At 43.1% G+C, this 14,087-nt stretch overlaps 1 protein-coding gene across 2 annotated transcripts in view; it reads left to right on the forward strand.

Moving 5' to 3' along the window:
- Positions 1–466: 466 nt before the first annotated feature.
- The window catches only part of SOGA3 (SOGA family member 3), a 43,104-nt gene continuing 29,483 nt past the window's right edge, over positions 467–14,087 (forward strand). For both annotated transcript variants that reach the window (XM_057528108.1, XM_007190818.3), the window contains exons 1-4: positions 467–1,214; positions 3,134–4,344; positions 4,821–5,045; positions 6,858–7,016. In XM_057528108.1, coding sequence (XP_057384091.1) covers positions 3,229–4,344; positions 4,821–5,045; positions 6,858–7,016 — 1,500 coding nt within the window. In that variant the 5' untranslated portion in view covers positions 467–1,214; positions 3,134–3,228. The remainder of the gene's footprint in view (positions 1,215–3,133; positions 4,345–4,820; positions 5,046–6,857; positions 7,017–14,087) is intronic.

The following is a 14,087-nucleotide window of genomic DNA, read 5'->3' on the forward strand; positions in this document are numbered from 1 at the left end:
CATTTCAAAATAGTATTACTGTGAAGCAGTATGGATTATTGTACATCGTAAAGGCAAATATTCTGAATTCCCTTTTTTCCCTGAATTTCCTTTAAATGCCTATCTTATAATAAATACATTAGATGATTCCTGTTACCCGCATGCACTACTATAAAGATTATGGATCCTAGTAATTGCTCCTTGTATTCACAGTGGAAACTGGAACTTAATAAAGGAGAGAAGAAAATGTACCGAAGGCAAACCCATCTGTGAAGGATCGCTGTAAACGGGTATTTATTCAGTTTGTACTAAATTAGTCGTGGCATGACAAGAACCCTTTGTCTGTGGGACCGTTGGTCTGGCAACCATTATCTATCCGTGGAAAAGACGTCTGAAGACTCCGCCCGTGCTGGGGGTGGGGAAGGCGCACCGCGTGGAGAGCTCGACTGAGAGTTAAAGTGAGCGAACAAAGAGAACTCCCAGCAGCCGCCCGCTAGCGCCTTGCCGCTGCATCAGGAGACATCAGTCAAGCCCGGAAGGCTGTTGGAATCCGCCTCCCTGAGAAAAGCTCAAGTAAATAATTGGTGGCGATTGATGCGGTCCAGGACAAAGCTTTGAGGAAAGCCAGTGCATCCGATTTCGAGCGGTTTGGGAATCTTCTGCCGAGTAAGGGGTCTGGAAGTGCCGCGAGGACTGTGAGCTTGGCTACGGGTCTTCCATCGCGGGCGTGGCTCTGGCCTTTTTGTCTTCTTGCCACCCGCCCCTCCGCCTCCGCACTCCGCCTTCTCTTCCCTTTTGAAAGTAGCCTCTCTTTGGTTACTTCTACGCCGTCCTCCCTTGCAATCCCGCCCCCTCCCCTGCCCAGTCCGGTGAGGCCAGCTCACGAATATCAGTGCACTTCCCGGGGAGCGTCTGGCACGGCTTGGTACCTCGCGCGTTCGCCTGCTTAGAGCCGCAGCTCCAGCCCAGCCGCGGGCCGCCAGAGAGTAATGCGCTCTCCCGGCCGCTGAGCCTCCACGTTAACGCCATTGTCTGGAGAAACAGAGTGGGTGTGGAACTGGGGCGAACCGGTCCAAAGTCAAAAGTGCTCAGCCAGATAGTCGCATATATAATACTACGAAGTTAAACTTTCCTCGTCTCCGAAGAGACACAGTAAGAACCCTGAGGTCCCCGGAAGATCAGAAGGAAAGCGCTGTTGATTTGCTTCAGCTTCAAAACATCGCCTCTGCCAAGAAGTGAGCAGTTCTGGATTTTCTAAAGGGATGGGGAGGGTGAGTGGGCAGATAAAACTTGAGATTAAAAGTGTTGGTTTAGGCCGTGCTGGGGTTGCTTGGTTGGCGAATTTCACAGGAGAAGCCTCAAAGAGACACAGCATCCTGGCACTTTGTGAGAACCACGTGACAGCAGGCAGGTACCTTTGATTGTGCGAGCCGAGTTCCTGGAACTCGAGCTTTCTCCTGCGGTAGAGCTGTATGGGGGCCGAATTAAGCGTTCTCTGGTGGCTCTCAGCTTCAGAGTGGTTCTGCCTAATTCAAAACAAAAATAAGTTTGCATTGGCAATATAACTTGTTTGGGTGATCCTGGTTAGTGTGACCTGCCAATGAACTAGCCAGATATTCTAGGAGCATGTTGCTCTGGGAGAACATGTAGAAAATAAGTTGATGGATGACTCCTCCCTCCCCTACCCCATGTCTTCTTTGTTCACGATTATTTTCCAAATTGAGTTGGAAGGAGATCCCAGAAAGAGAAAGGGAGGTGGAGGAGTCTTCCAGTAATATTTCTTTATAAAATGAGGGATTACTACACATTGACTAAGCTATGATACTTAGACAGTAACAGGAATAATGCTAGTTAAAGTAACTAGCAAGTATCTCCTCCCCTAATAGGAGGATTTTTTTTTTTAAGCAGAACTTTCTGCCTAGTCATGCCCTTTTCAGTGCTTTAGAGAGAAATTATATTTCTAAGGAAAAGGCACCTGACTGAGTAGCTGACTAAGCAGCTGGATCACTAGGGAGAAGAAACCAGGAGGCAGTGGGTTTTGAGTTGCTATTTTCCAGATTTTAAAAGCCAATGATGGATTTATCATGGAAAAAATACAAAACAGAAGTTGATCTTACCACCATGAGTGAGGATGCACCAGCCTTCTTAGGTGCAGGGTCATTCTGTCTTAGAATTTGGCTTCATGGAAAGGACTGGGCACTTTAAAAGTACACCTTTGCCTGTTATGTACCATCTGAGAAGATGCTTAATAATGAAAATACTTTCTGTTTAGCAATTACACTTAAAACTAAAGCAATTCACAAGAACAATGAAATTTAGATAAGTGTAGAAAAAGTTATCACCTGTAATTTAAGAAATTGTGCAGAGCCACCAATAAGTTTTTCCAAATGATTTTTAATTTATTTCTCAAAACTAAAACATAAATAAATTAAAAGAAAAAGAAAAATCCCTTCAGCGCTGCTAATGACTAAACCACATAGATGATTTTTAATGCCATATTTTCTTGAAACTGAAGTCGGCTAAAAGTCATTCATTATTTATATTTTCTTTTAGTTCTAGTCTAAAGGAAATTGGGTGTGTTTCTCTCACAAAGTGCAACATTAAGGGTTAGAGCTGTTTGAGAAGAGTATCATTTATCCATAACAAGTGTTCTCTAAGAAAAACCCTTTCATAACCCTTTTCATCTAATTGACACTTGGGAATATCAATTAAAACTTTCTCCATGAAATTAGGCTTTGAAACGCAGATGCGATAGTGAGGAAACCAAAGCTGAAAAATCAGGGTATTGACAGTTCTAGCATATGGACTTCTTTTCCTTCTGAAGCTTCTTGACCTTATCTCCTGAAACAAACAAACAAACTCCCTTCCCATCAATTCCTTTCTGACTCCATCCTTGCCATAACCTGCTACCGTGAGAATGGGAGGTTCAGCAGCTTTCAGATCTTCATTTTACTGAGGTGGCGTGAGATGGAGATAGCGCCTCCCTGGGCAAAATGAGAATTGACACTTCTACATCCTAGTTCTAAAGTCTGGTCTTCTATTAAGCGCCATCCAAATCTCATTTTCTAGGGCTTCTCTTGTTACGGAAAATCACTCTTTGCTCTGTAACAATGCAGACACGCTGTGTGCTTTCCTTCTTTTGTTTCTGCCCCAGATTAGAAAGGAAGGTTGCTGGCAGTGAGGAGGGAAGAGAGTGATCTGGTGATGGACTATTGTAAATCGCCTCTGATAGATTCTTCCTAGACCGCAATGAGTCAGCCACCGACGGGGGGCGCTGCCCCTGCCACAGCCGCAGCTTCTGCCGCCACAGCTGCCACTGAGGCTCGCCTGCACCCGGAGGGCAGCAGCAGGAAGCAGCAGCGTGCTCAGTCACCCGCTAGACCGAGGGACAATTCGGTGCGACAGACCACCGCGGCCACCCGGTCCCCGGTAGGGGCTGGCACTAAACTCAATTCTATTCGACAGCAGCAGCTGCAGCAGCAGCAGCAGGGCAACAAGACTGGGAGCCGCACGGCGCCTCCGGCCAGCGCCCGAGGAAGCGGAGGAGGGGCGGAGAAGGCCGCGCCCCTGGCGCCCAAGGGGGCCGCGCCGGGAGCTGTCCAGTCCTTGGCTGGTGCTGAAGCGGCCCCCGTGGCGACCCTGGCCCCGGTGGGTGTCAGGAGGCCTGGCGCGTCGGCGGAGCCGCCCCGGGAGCTAGACCCCGCGTCCTCTAAACTCGGGGAACCCCCTCCGCTCGGAGAAGGAGGAGGAGGGGGTGGGGAAGGAGGAGGAGCCGGCAGCGGCTCTGGGGAAAGGGAGGGGGCCGCTCCGCAGCCGCCGCCGCCGCCGCCGCCGCCGCCCAGGGGCTGGCGAGGGAAAAGCGTACGCGCTCAGCCGAGGGGCGGCAGTGGCGCGGAGGGGGCCTCCACCTCGCCATCCACCTCCTCTGCGGGCAAAACCCCAGGCTCCGGCAGTAGAAACTCCGGGATTGGCGTTGTGGGGCCTGGCAGCGGTGGCGGAGGGAGCTACTGGAAGGAAGGATGTCTGCAGTCTGAGCTCATCCAGTTCCATCTCAAGAAAGAGCGGGCGGCGGCGGCGGCGGCCGCGGCTCAGATGCACACTAAGAACGGCGGCGGCGGCAGCAACCGCAGCTCTCCGGTCGCTGGCGCCCCTGCCATTTTTGAGCCCCTCGCAGTCCCTCCCACCTCCCCAATGGCGGCGGCAGCAGAGGGCCCCCAACAGGGCGCAGAGGGCAGCGCGAGCGGCGGCGGCGGCATGCAGGCAGCGGCGCCCCCTTCGTCGCAGCCGCACCCGCAGCAGCTCCAGGAGCAGGAGGAAATGCAGGAGGAGATGGAGAAGCTGAGGGAGGAAAACGAGACTCTCAAGGTGAGGAGGTGGGGGGGGGGGGGGGCGACGGGTTGGAGGAGGGGAGGTGTGGGCCTCGGAGCATTAGGGCGTGTCCTGGCGGGAGTGAGAGGCTGCTAACCTGTTAGGGAACCTTCAAGAGGGAGGGGAACAGGAAATGAGGGGAGGGGGTCCCTAGGCCCTTTCCGGATCTAAAAGGGCTTGCGATCAGCAGCGTTAGGTTTTTATTTAGATCCAAATCTGGGCCTTCGTTTCTCCGATCATTATGGTTTGGGTCACTTTTTCACGGACAGAGCTGGAGTAGGAGAGCGAGGGAAGGCCTAAAGAGGGCCCATTTTTTCTAGTTTCTTCTCGTTCATTCAGCTCCGGGTCATTCCTGTCTCATGGAGAGGGAGCAGTAAAGCTGAGAATTTGGAGCTGGGATGGGGTGTAGACGGTGTATGTCCGAGGGGTGGGAGGCGAAGCTAATTTTGACCCGCGGCCTGTCACCGCCTCAGAACGAGATCGATGAACTGAGGACCGAGATGGACGAGATGAGGGACACTTTCTTCGAGGAGGATGCCTGTCAACTGCAGGAAATGCGCCACGAGTTGGAGAGAGCCAACAAAAACTGCCGGATCCTGCAGTACCGCCTCCGCAAAGCCGAGCGCAAACGGCTCCGCTACGCGCAGACCGGCGAAATCGACGGGGAGCTGTTGCGCAGCCTGGAGCAGGACCTCAAGGTGTGCGGCGCCCGGGCTCGGGGGGCGCGCGGCAGGGGCGGTGGGTGGGGACTCCGGTCAAGGGCGCTTTACGTTGAAAGGCCTTCAGTGGTGATTGGCAAAGAGCTCTAGGGACACGGAGTTTCACAGCGCCAATCACAGAATATCAAGGTCCCGAAAGGGGAAGAGGAAGAACAGACAGGTGGGTCTGAAGAATCGTGTGGTGGTGGTGGGGGGGAGGGTCTTGCAGAGAGCGAGCTCTGTGGGCTCTCCTGGGAGAGGAGAGGTGGATTACAGAGGTGGTGGGAGGAGGGCGCCTCCTTCCGCGGCGGAAACAAGGGCGTGGCAGAGCGCAGTCCTTGATCCGACTTCCTGAGACTGTCCTCCAAGCGCAGGCCAGATGGAGTCAGGCACTCAGGAGCAGCGCGGTGAAGACCCCTTTAGTGGAGTTGGAGCCCAGAATAGGAACAGCACTGGGAAGATATTAGAGTTAAGATTTCTCTCTGAAAGCCGCCCCCCGTCCCCAACGCCTTCTTCCCGAACTCCTTCCTTTCTGTAATTACCACTTAGATAACTTCCAGAAAGGAAAACTGTCCAGCTTGTGGTCCCTTTCGGAAAAGTAAAGGGAGAGTGCGCTAAATGAAAGAACCATGTTCTTAGTGAGGTTGCTTCTTCAGACTCTCACCCAGTGGATAAATTTCAACTTTGAAGTGCGTTTTTTAGATAGGTGTGGTCTGTTCGTTCGGTTTCACTGTAGGCAGATTCACTGACAACGCAAATCAGATGTTATCTTCATGGTCTGGGACAACAAACGAAATATAATTTTAATTGTATCAATTTCATGAAGATTTAAAAGCCGAGTGTAATTATCTTGTATTTTTTTTAAAAGGAAGCCATGGGAAAACATTTTATGAAAGCCGTTGTATCATTTCTCTTTTTTTCCTTTTTCTGACATTTGTCGAGTGTTGACTAGGCAACAGGCACTGTGGCAACCATTGTTACTCATATTAGTATTTCATTTAGTTCTCAAGGAAACAAGCCTGTAAGGAAGGGATTATGAATAGCATCATTTTACAGGTGCCCATGATGAACCTTTTACGGAAGTTAAGTGCCCAGCCCCTAGCCCTGGAACTTGGCTAGTAGTTGTTCAGGCTGGCTCCCCACTCAGTCCAAAACCACAGCCTGTGTCCTGAGTTACAGCACCACACTGCCCCACTTTTCTTCCAAACCCTAAAATTTCTGAGGCAATCTTAAAACAGGAGGCAAAAATGTGCGCACTAATTTAAACAAACAAAGTCTCAAAGACTAAAATATTTCTTAAAACTAAGCACCTGGAATGATAGGATCAAAATTCAAGCCTCAGACCCTACCTGGGAATATTTTATTTTCTAGTCTTTAAAATAAGTGATAATGGAGGCATCTACCTCATAGTTTTGTTGTGGAATTAGAGATTTGTGAAATCTCTACACATGATAAAACACAGCTGAACATTTATAACCATGATGTCACGTAGACATTAAGGGAACAGAGTGGAGAGCCAGACTGCCTGGCCACTTGTTAGCTGTGTCACCTTGAGCATATTATTTTACCTCCATGAGACTCAGTTTTCCTCATCTATAAAACAGGAATAATAATAGGATCTATTTCATGGGATTGTTGAGAGAGTTAAATGGTTTATGTATGTGAAATGGCTTATATGTAATGCATCTGGAATGATGCCTGGCATATGGTAGACACTATATACATATTGGTTCTAGTACTTTTAATATAACTTTAGCCCATTTACTGTATTGTCTTTAATTACATTTTAGTGTTAAAAACACTTTAATTTAGGTAGCAAAGGATGTATCTGTGAGACTTCACCATGAATTGGAAAATGTGGAAGAAAAGCGAACAACAACAGAAGATGAAAATGAGAAACTGAGGCAACAGCTTATAGAAGTTGAGATAGCAAAGCAAGCTCTGCAGAATGAACTGGAAAAAATGAAGGAGGTTAGTAATCGATTATCTCACGGTGTGCTATATATATTTAGCTCCTCATAGAGAGTACCAAAGACTAATATGACTGTTAAAATAATTCCATTTTTTATGATTATAGGACAGTTTGTTTTTCTCACCCAATATAGTAACAAATACATGATTTCATACTAATAAATAAGTAGCAAAGAAGAAATTCTGACCTCCACCCTACCTCTGACTTGACATATATGAGCTGTGACAGATGCTTCGTGTGTGACATCTAAATGGATGTTAATTAAATAAATTACACAGCTATACCAAACACAAAGGATATCAAGAGTATGAAGGAATAAGCCTTCTGTTAGTTGAGGGGAAGCACTAATCCTGTGAGATTACTACTGAGTTCATAGAACCACAGACTTTTAGGATGAAAAAGACCATAGAGGCCATTCAGTCTAATCTAATCATTGCTTGATTCCTCCTTATAACAAAGCCCCCAAATGGTCTAATACTTAGAACTTCACCAGTGACTAGCCCTTAAGATCGTCTCCAGCAGCCAATTTTATCACAGCATAGCTCTGTTTAAGGTTTTCTTTGTTTTCAGTTGCAATCTATCTACTTGTAACCTTAATAAATTCATCTCAGTCCTACCCTTTCGGGTACAAGAGTCAGAGTTCTCTTCCACATCAGCTGTTGGAAGATTCCTACCATGTTTCCCCTGAATCTTCTCAAAGAGCAAAATCAGTATCAAAGAAAATAACGAGAATAAAAAAAACAGATGTATCAAGAAATGATTAGAACTAACACACCATTGTAGAGCAATTATACTCCAATAAAGATGTTTAAAAAAAAATAGCTTTGTGATAAGTAACAGTTTGAATTAAAATAATATTCTTCCTTGAAAACTGCCTGAAAATGTACAGTGCAACTTGTGAAAACCATTATTGAGAATTAGCAAATACACACATGGTCCTCTGAACATTTCCTCTGCTTAAATATGCAGAATTTAAATGAAAATCCTAATCTTCCCATAGACTAACTGAGATATTGGCACGTTCCACTGCTGTGTTTTTCTCAAAATGGTATAAAAATATAACTACCATGTAACAGTGAAAATATCAGTTGTCAATTAAGAATGTGTGGCAGGAATTTGTAGAACACTGTTTCAGTGGGGTAAACTGTTTTGTGGTCTAAGTTTCTACTTATATTATCCTGAATTTAAACATTTTTAACATGACAAATTAGGGCAAAATCATTGTACTGATATGTGATTCTTAGGTATTAGCTGTGTGCTACAGCAGAAAAACATGGTGACTGGGAACCTTGGGACCATCTTCACCAGTAACTAATCGGGTGACTTAAAAGTCCTCTAACTTCTGCTTGCCTCAGTGTATTCAGTCATAAAATGTTATTTTCAGTGAATCTCCGCACCTCTTGCAGCTATCATGATTCTTATCGTGAAGTCCAGGACATTACCATTAAAGAACAGCATAGATTTTTTTCTAAAATTGAGAGATCAAATATTAAATTAATATAAATATAAGGATAGGTTTCTTTGATAATAATGTACAGTTGAAGTTTGTGAAAAATGGAAAGTTTGAAAAAATTAAGTAGGTAGCTGTTATTTGGTGGGGCTGTCATAAGAAAGTACTACAAACTGAGTGGCTTAAACAATAGATGTTTATTTTCTCACAGTTCTGGAGGCTAAAAGTCCAAAATCAAGCTGTTGGCAGGGTTGGTTTCTTCTGAGGGCTGTGAAGGAAGAATCTATTCCAGGCCTCTCTCCTTGGCTTATATATATGCATCTTCACACTCACATGGCATTCTCCCTGTAGCTGTCTATGACCAAATTTCCCCTTCTTATAAGACACCAGTCATATTAGATTAGGACCCGCTGTAATAGCTTTATTGTAGCTTGATTGTCTCAGTAAAGACCCTATCTCCAAATAAGGTCACATTCTGAGGTACTTGCTTGGTGTTAAGACTTCAACATGTAAATTGGGGCAGGGACACAATTCAACCTTTAAGAAAAGCTCTTAAATACTTTCTTATGGACAAGCAAAAAGAAAGCTCATTGTCAGTTCCATAAGGCTCCATTCCATATTCAGACCTCACTTGCCTTCTTCCATACTCTTTGTTTATCCAATTAAAAATATTCAAGTCAAAACAAACTTCACTGATCATAAGGGATAAAAAAGAAATGCCTCGTGATTTGGCATTATATCAATGTTTTTCAAGTGGATATCTGGAAAGTTGGATTTAAGAATGGCATAAGAGCTTTCTGATTTTCATCCTGTGTCCAGGAAAGGGGGAAATTCCTGTAGACTGGCTGTCCATTAGCCAGAGAGATGAGACTTTTCCCATCTTAAAATAAAAGCCAAGATAATCTGGCTACCAGAAAAAAATGACTGGAATCTGGGGATGTCCTCAGGAGAATCATTGTAAGAATGCATTTCCTATTGTTCTCCACACTTTTTCTTATAACTGTTTCCTCCATGAGGGTTCTAACTCGGAATTAGGAAAATACTCTTGCTGCATTAGGCAGTGTGGGTATATGTTCATGCCAAAGAAGAAATTCTCATCCTTCTTGAACTTCTAAAAGCCAAACTCCAATCCCTAATTAGAGACTACAACAATAAAAGTGTAAAAAATTTAGGAGCAGGTATGCAGGACATCGGCTTTTAAAGTAACCTTTTATTTTTAAAATGGGCTCTAAAATAGCATTCACAGTTTGAGTAGGTGAGTGGTGATAGGGAAAAGAAATGGAAATAGAGAAGAAGGGAGAGAAAGCAGAAGTTAAATATCTGAAGAGTTCTAAATGGTGCAATGAAGAGAAAATGAAATATATTCTGGCAGAAAAGTTCCATAATCATTCACTAGAGGTTGACCTTCATAGTGTTCAGAAAAGTGTCAGAAATAGAAAAAGTAGTTTAAAAATAGTTTAGAAATCAGAAATGTTTCATTAAAATTAAGATTTTTGTAATGGTGATTTTGTTATCCTCCAAAAAAATAAATATAAAAACTGAATTGCAGTCATAACTGGCTTACTTTGTACGATAGAGGTTGTGAGTTTGAAGCCTGACTTGTCCCCATCTAACTGCAACAACTTCAGTTAATCATCTGCTTTCTTGTTTGTAAAATGAAAACATATTCAAGTCCTTGGTGAGTGTTAACCACACAACTTTTATCACTTTGAGGCGTTCTACCAGTGGAGAAAACAGAACCAGGCCAAGCTTTCCATTTTGAAGAAAATGCACTAGTTATGGAGTAAAATCATAAAATGCCCAATAGAATATACTAGAGAGAAGCAATCCTCCAACTCGCAGATTTTAGTTTGTTATGTGGAGTCATATAGATGTAGAACAGCACAACTGGGACCTGTAGGCCATCTGCTGGAGTTTGGAAACCATTTTCTAAGAGTTTAACTGGCTTCAAGGGTGTTGACCAGTTGCTCTCAGGGCTGGTGGCTGCACAAGGTCCTGTGCACCTGCTCACATCCATCTGCTTCTCTTCTCCCCCTGAGAGTAGGGAGTCGGTGCTGGGGGAAAGAAGAGTTGAGTAGAGGCAGGATGGAGGTAATTAGTTGACTCTACTGCTACTCATTGCTTGTGTTGAAACAGCTGATGTTCTGCCACCTGTAAACAAGAGGGATCTCTTAGGATGCTGCCTTAGAATCTTAATGGCATTCTCATCCCACTTATAAAACATTGATTACTACTGGCATTATGCTTTCTTGCAGTAGAAAAATGCCTTTACCTTTATGTAACCTGGGAAAAATGCTTTTCTATCTTTCAGCATCACAAACAGTCAGTGAGACAGAGGTTTTTGTAAAAGTTATTTTATGGAAACTACAACTAGCTCTTTGAATGCCAGGATGGGTTAATGCACACATAGTGAGAATATTGAGAGGCTATCTACAGTATGGAGGAGGTTCTATGCGGGGTGAGTCTCTGCTACAGTTAATTGAGGATCACTGCCCTTTCTGAAGTCCTACCGCTGTGGGAACAACCTTTATTTCCAAAGCTTTGAAAGCCCTGTGCTCTTCAGGAGGAAGGCGTCTTCTCATGTCACCTTTAAAGTCTGGTACTTGGAGAAGCACTGCTGACAGATATTTGAGAAAAGAATGAACCAACAGAGGATCTTTAAAGATGGAAAAGGAAAAAAGAGTAACAGTAACTGAGATGATGATGATGAGAACTGTTTGTTAGATCTTTTTCAGTTCAGAATCTCTTTGTGTTGTCTCATCCCTCAGCCCGACCCAAGAATCTTAAAAGAAAATAATTTTCTTAGCTTTTACTGGCCTTTGCTCTAGGGGGCTGTTAACTGGCCTATTGCAATAGCACCATCTATCTTGGGACTTATATTTTCTGTGCACTTGGTTAATATAGCCTATCTATTACAATGAACTTTCATTCTAGAACACAAAAATAATTAGTACTATAAATTTCAACAGTAATGCCTCTGTTTTTTTAAAAAAATTTTATGGAGTACATAGAGAATATATCTGTTTACTCAGACTCTCTGTACAGGCAGAACACTTTAATAAACAAATGCTTGTCCTGACTGTTTACAACTACCTACTTATTTTCTTATATAAAATAAAGAACTGATTGTAACCATACTTGGTTTTGATAGGGCATGTTTAAGTTGTAAAGTGCAAAAAGAAATACGGAGTGATAAATCAGCAAAGAAGCAGCCCAAAAGACAGTTTAAATGGGGAATTTCTTTTGCATTCAAGTATTTTCCCCTGGTTCTGGTAGTTAACTTATAATTTGAAAAATGGAACAGTAATCATTGATATTTTTCATGAAATTACCATAAATATTTTGAAATGCATCTATTAAACACTATGACTTTAGTCACATCTTCTGAGGCAGTAGTTTGTTGAATAACATAGGCAGGAATAAAAGAAACTAAATTAAAAGCAAAGAATAATGTGCCAGGTAAGCATAGAAAAGCTTGTCTTCCAGGTTACCAATTGTTGGATTTTTAAAGATATATTGATTTCGGAATTATAAACCTTATTGGATTTTTTAAACGAAATTACATATGCAACTATATGCACTCTGAAGTGATTCCCAAGACTCATTTGAGTAAATGGCACTTTTCTTTTACCCTGATGCCAAGTTCCCAGTAAAAGTGAAGTAGTACACAGATCAGAAAATCCCTGTTGGTGGCTTATTTTGTGAAAAATATTGATTTTTTATTATAAACCTCAAATTTCTGGGGTTTTTTTTACATAAAAGTACACATCAGCGTTACACACCCTGTACAGTGGATCAGATTTCACTTCTTTTCTTGGCTGGAATTTCAAACTTTATATTCGTGAAACAGTAAGGCACTGTACAAATGATGAATTCTTACAATAATGGACTAAGCACCTCCCATTGAGTACACATGCAGTTCCCATGGCTTCATAGAAATTGTTTAATAAATGATAAATGTATGTTGAAATGGTTGTTGCACTTGTTGATAAACCATATCCATGGGAGCTAAGTCTCTCACCCTGGACTCTGCCAGTTTAACAGAGGACCTGGGGCTTTAGGCTGAACTTTGAGTGATCTGCCCCTGAAAACTGAGCAGCTGACCTGTGTTTCAGTATCTTCATGGAAGCATGTTACCACGTAGTTATTGAAGAGTTGTTTACTTCTCTGACTTCTCTATCCAACCTACTTTAAAAAGGGGTTTGAAATGGTTCTTGGTAAATCATAACCATTGAAATAAGGGTTTAAAACTTTGGTCACAGAAGAATTCTGGGAACATGAAGGAAAACTTAGTCCAGGGGATGTACACTGTTAATCTAAGTTTAGTAGCAGTCAAGTCAGGGAGAGAAATATTGAATGAAATTCTTACCTAGCTGTGACCTAATGTGGAGGTAACACCAGGTTTCATGAGAGGTCTCCAGAATAACCATGAAGAAAATCAATTATAGTACAGCAGAATGTTGACAATTATAAACAGACTTTATGTGATGACGGGTGGCAACCAATGGATGGATGAGCCTTTGTAAAAATTGTCAGTTCTCACCTATACACTTAATAAATTAGGGATTTAAATTTTGCAGAAGATAAAATTAAGACATTTTGTCATTAGCTGTGAATTTGAGGGTGACTTATTAAAAATCACATAGGTCATGGAGTCTAGAAACTGGCTTTGAAGTCTCACCTCTCATTCCCTGTTATGTTGAGCAAATAATTTGAAATTTTTAGGCCTCAGTTTCTTTATCCATAAATGCAGAAATGAAACTAAATGCTCTCAAAGGTCTCTATAAAAATGTCATTTTCGACATTATCAGTTATCCATCTCTGTGCTTCCTGAAAGTTCTTTTCATAGTCAGAATGCCACTTCATATCACTACTATTATTTTATTACTGTAATTTTTTGTATAGTCAATCAACAGGTATTTATTGAACAGTAATGTATTATCTGCTAGAATGTGGCCATATGGATACCATGGAGGCTACAAATATACAGATATCAGAGGACTTCCCTGGTGGTCCAGTGGTTAAGACTCTGCGCTTCCACTGCAGTGGAATATATACACTGGGCAGAATATATACACTGGGCAGTGTACACACACACACACACACACACACACACACAGATATCAGAATGTTGCATTAAACTGAGAGTTTGCACTCACTGAGGGCTCTGCTGAAGGGTTTTCAACCACAGAGACCAAGACCTACAACACTGTCTCTGGTTGTTGCTACTATTCAGCATTCAAGGACCTGGTTTAGTGTAGAAATCAGACCTGAAGACCCGATGTGCAGGGCTGAGAATAAGTGAAGCTTTCTGAGTAATCTGAGCCCCACTTTGTATGTAGTCTTAGTTCTCCAACCCAGGAGGCCAATAAGACATCATGGTAACCAAAGAATTCACCATCTTTTCCAATAAGAAATAAACCAGAGTATTGAATGATGGTACCTAGACATTCTGAGTTGTGCGGAAAGTCTCTGAGGTGAGTTCTTTAAACGTATAATTCTCTGCAGTGAAATCTGCCCCTGGAAGGCTGCCAGGTTCTCACCCTATGGTGTGTGGCACAAGTTAACAAGTGCTGGTCATCAGTTAAACATCCAAACGTTTGTCTTTAGCTATTATTAA

Source organism: Balaenoptera acutorostrata, chromosome 14 (genome assembly GCF_949987535.1).
Source record: "Balaenoptera acutorostrata chromosome 14, mBalAcu1.1, whole genome shotgun sequence".
NCBI lineage: Eukaryota > Metazoa > Chordata > Mammalia > Artiodactyla > Balaenopteridae > Balaenoptera > Balaenoptera acutorostrata.